The sequence below is a fragment of the Thermobia domestica genome, chromosome 16, assembly GCF_964235325.1.
Source record: "Thermobia domestica chromosome 16, izTheDome1.hap1.1, whole genome shotgun sequence".
Classification (NCBI taxonomy): Eukaryota; Metazoa; Arthropoda; class Insecta; order Zygentoma; family Lepismatidae; genus Thermobia; species Thermobia domestica.
The window spans coordinates 114,370,847-114,375,191 of record NC_137469.1 but is presented as its reverse complement, the minus strand read 5'-3'; the positions used below and the strand labels follow the sequence as shown (position 1 = coordinate 114,375,191).

The following is a 4,345-nucleotide window of genomic DNA, read 5'->3' as shown; positions in this document are numbered from 1 at the left end:
GACAAATATAACAGGTGAAACACTTACTGAAACAATACAAAGATTACACACAGCAGTAGACGATATGATTGACCAAGCTAAACAAGCTTCCAATTTTAAAAAGAATGACAGAATAAGAGTTGTGCACAACGATGGATTTTGGACTAAAACAATATCAACACCAATAACAACTGAACTAAATGCTAGAAATGTATTAACACACGTGCAAAGAATTGTAACATCTGACGAAACAATCAATATTGAAGAAACAACATTTAATATTCAAATCATTAACATGCCTAGAGGAAGTAAAACAAACAGACGATTATTAAACCTTGCAGAAGACAAAAAAGCTAAAAGATGTATTACCAAAATCAATAACAATGACAATTTGTGTTGTCCACGTGCAATCATTTCAGCCTTAACGTATAAAACAAATGTAATACTTGATCAAGAGCTAACACCACAAAACATTAAAGATATAAGACGTGGAAGAAAAATACAGACAAAATTAACTGAGAGACTTTGTAATCGTTTACCGAGCTACTGTGAAGACGGTTTTACATTAGACGATATTAAACAATGTGAAGAACTATTAAACATTCAAATTAAAGTTGTATGTGCTGAAAACATGAACGCTATTATTTACTCAGGGCAAGACAAAGAGGTGAATATTTATTTATATAAAAGTGGAAATCATTTTGACGCAATTAACAGCATGCAAGCTTTTATTGGAAGTGTTTATTATTGTGAAAAGTGTGGTACAGCATACAATCATAAAGAAAAACACAAATCGTGTATACGAATTATACCAATTTGTAATATGTGTAAGCAACCTAAACATCAAGAAGAAGAGATTGATAACATTTATTGTGAAGCTTGTAATCGATTTTGTTATAACCAAACATGTAAAGATAACCATTCAGTTGTTTGTAAAGAAGTTTATAAGTGTAAAGGCTGTAATAAAATTTTATTAAGATATAAGAAACACAAGTGTGGATATTACTACTGTATCAACTGTAATTGTGTAGCTAAAGAAAACGTTCACAAATGTTACATGCAATACAAACGCCAGGAAGGTTATAGTGATGATGAATGTGTGTGTAATGCTAAAAAAGAATTAACTGTTACAGATTTGTTTATTATGCTATACAAGACTTATGGTATCGAAGATCGTGGTAAGAAAATTGTTAAAGAAAAAAACATGTACGAAACCATGTCTAAGTGGAGGAAACTTCAAAAGATATATGATGCATGGAACAACAACAAGTTAACAGTAGATGACTTTAAGTATATAATTAAGAACTTTCTAAAGTCGAGTATTAAACAAATGAACAGTTGTAATTACACAGAAAAGTATATATGGTTTGATTACGAAGCACAACAAGACACAGGAATTCATAAAGCTAATTATGTAGTTGCTCATGACTTTAAAGGTAGCAAATATTACTTTGAAACAAATGACGATTTTTGTAAGTGGTTAGTTTCAAAAGAACATAGTGGTTACACTTGTATTGCGCATAATGCCAATGCTTATGATTCGTACTTTGTTCTTCAGTACTGCATTAAGAATGCTTTGAAACCTTACACTATATATAACGGCTCTAAGCTAATGTTACTTGAAATTCCAAAAGCAAACATAAAAATTATTGATAGTATTAACTTTGTAGCACAACCACTATCGAGTTTTCCTAAGACATTTGGTCTAAAAGAATTAAAGAAAGGTTATTTTCCACATTTGTTTAATAAGCCTGAAAATCAAAACTATGTTGGGCCAATACCTAACGCAAAATACTATGGGATTAGTACCATGAAAAAAGATCAAAGAGAAGCGTTTCTTAAGTGGCATCAAGAAAGAAGAGAAGAAAATTGTGTTTGACTTTAAAAAAGAGTTAAGAGAGTATTGTGATTCGGATGTAGATATTTAAAGAAGAGGTTGTTTAGAACTAAGAAATCAGTTTTTAGAAATAGCAAACATTGATCCATTTCAATACTTAACAATTGCAAGTGTGTGTATGGGCATTTATAGATCAAAATACATACAAGAAAACACAATTGGTATTATTAAAGAAGAAAAGAAAGAAAAATACTCTAAACAGTCTATTGCATGGTTAAATTCTTTTAAGAACAATAATATTAAACACGCGTTAAACAATGGAGAAGTAACGATATGTGGATCTAAAGTTGATGGTTACGATTATAAAACAAAGACAGTGTATCAATATCACGGTTGTTTCTGGCATGGCTGCAACAAATGTTTTGAGAAGTGTACTATCAACAATGTCAATCACGAAACAATGGAAGATCTATATGAGAAAACAAGAAGAAGATCTCAACAAATAAAAGAAGCTGGTTATAATCTTATAGAAATGTGGGAGTGTGATTGGTTAAAAGATAAAAGAGCCAAACAGTTAATTCAAAAAACTAGTCTTATTGAGAAACTAAAGTTCAGAGATGCATTCTTTGGTGGTAGAACCAATGCTTCAAAATTAAAAGTTACTAATAAGAAGATGAAATATATCGATGTGTGCAGCTTGTATCCAACTGTTTTGTTTTATGATCAATTTCCTATTGGCCACTCAACAACATTAAAGTCTATCTCTCCTGAAAAATGCAAGTGTAAAAAGTACTTTGGTTATATACTTTGTAAAGTTCTTCCGCCAAAACAATTGTATCATCCTGTATTACCAGTTAAAGATAACAATATTAATAAGTTGGTGTTTCCCTTATGTAATCAATGTATGATAAATCAAACTAAGACGTGTACACACAGTGACGAACAAAGAATGATAACAGGTACTTGGACAACTATAGAGTTAGATAAAGCTTTAGAGAAAGGTTATGAGTTAATTGAAATTTACGAGATTCAACATTTTCCCAAAACAAGTAACAAACTCTTTAGAGGTTACATTAAAGACTTCATGAAAATCAAATTAGAAAAATCACCATGGGAAGATGACTTTCAAACAAAAGATGATTATATTAAAACTATTAAAGACACACTGAATATTGATTTAAATCCTGATCAAATATTGGCAAATCCTGGTAAGAGAGCAGTTGCAAAAATTTGTTTAAATTCGTTATGGGGAAAGTTTGGCCAAAGACAAAACTTAACTCAAACTGAATACATTACAGATGTTAGAAGATGGTACGAGTTACTTTTAGATGACAAATTAGAAATATCTGAATGTTTGTTTATCAGCGACGAGATGGTTCAAGTTTCATATAAATACAAAGACGTATATGTTAACAATTCTTATTCCACTAATATTCACATTGCAACTTTTACAACAGCACATGCGAGGTTAAGACTTTATGACATGTTGGATAAGTTAGGTGAAGATGTAGCGTATTACGATACTGATTATATTGTTTATATTGTTAATGGTATAGAAGTAAAGACTGGTAGTAACCTTGGTGAGTGGACAGATGAGTTAGGAAAAGATGTTTATATTACTGAGTGGTATTCAACTGGTCCAAAGAGTTATTACTACAAAACAGATAAAAACAAAACTGTGATGAAAATTAAAGGATTTACTCTTAATTATGAGAACTCTTTGAATCTTAATGGTGAAAACATAAAGAAGGTTGTTAACAAAAAACTAGCGAACATAACTCTTAATTATAATCAAATAACAAGAGACAAGAGAACAAAAAATTTAGTTAACAAACCTGTGACTAAAGAGTTTCAAATGGATTACGACAAAAGAGTTGTTTTAAAGGAAAAAGATAATATCATCAATACTTTACCTTATGGTTATTAGGTTTAAGTTTTAGATTTAGGTTTAGTTTTAGTTAGATTTAAGTCCTTTATGGTTATATATCATAAAGGTCATTATGTTCTGTCTTCTTATGTTCTGTGTGGTTTATGTTCTCCAAAGACAGTGGTCCGTACAGACGCGTAAAATTTGAACTTGATCATTGAAAAAGTGGTCCAAAAAAAAGTGGTCCGTACAGACGCGTAAAATTTGAACTTGATCATTGAAAAAGTGGTCCAAAAAAAGTGGTCCGTACAGACGCCTATACTACTGTTGTCTTCCCGTGGAGTAGAGCAAACTACAGAAATTGCGTTTTAATTTTCACAGAAAATAATCCAAAAATTAACCTATTGGAGCACAACAATTCCAGCATACTTTTACTACTTCTTGCAAGGGCTCGATATGTTAGCCGCTTTGAAACTAATTAAAAGAACATTTCGCAAAAAAAAAGTATTTCACAAGTTATTCTTTAATTGCACAAACATTGCAAGTTCCTAAAATGTCTTTTCTTTCTAAAGTAAGGAATATTGATTTTAAAAACAGCGTAATAAGAAACAACTACCTTTACCATTGTTTTGTAGTGTAATATACCAGTGAAGTGGTGTGTT

General features: G+C 30.7%; 1 protein-coding gene across 1 annotated transcript; it reads left to right on the top strand.

Annotated features, from left to right (window-relative positions):
- The first annotated feature begins 2,276 nt into the window (after positions 1-2,276).
- Positions 2,277-3,743, top strand: LOC145672581 (uncharacterized). Its single transcript, XM_081741742.1, has one exon. It carries the CDS (start codon positions 2,277-2,279, stop codon positions 3,741-3,743), a length of 1,467 nt encoding a protein of 488 aa, XP_081597868.1.
- The last annotated feature ends 602 nt before the right edge of the window (positions 3,744-4,345 follow it).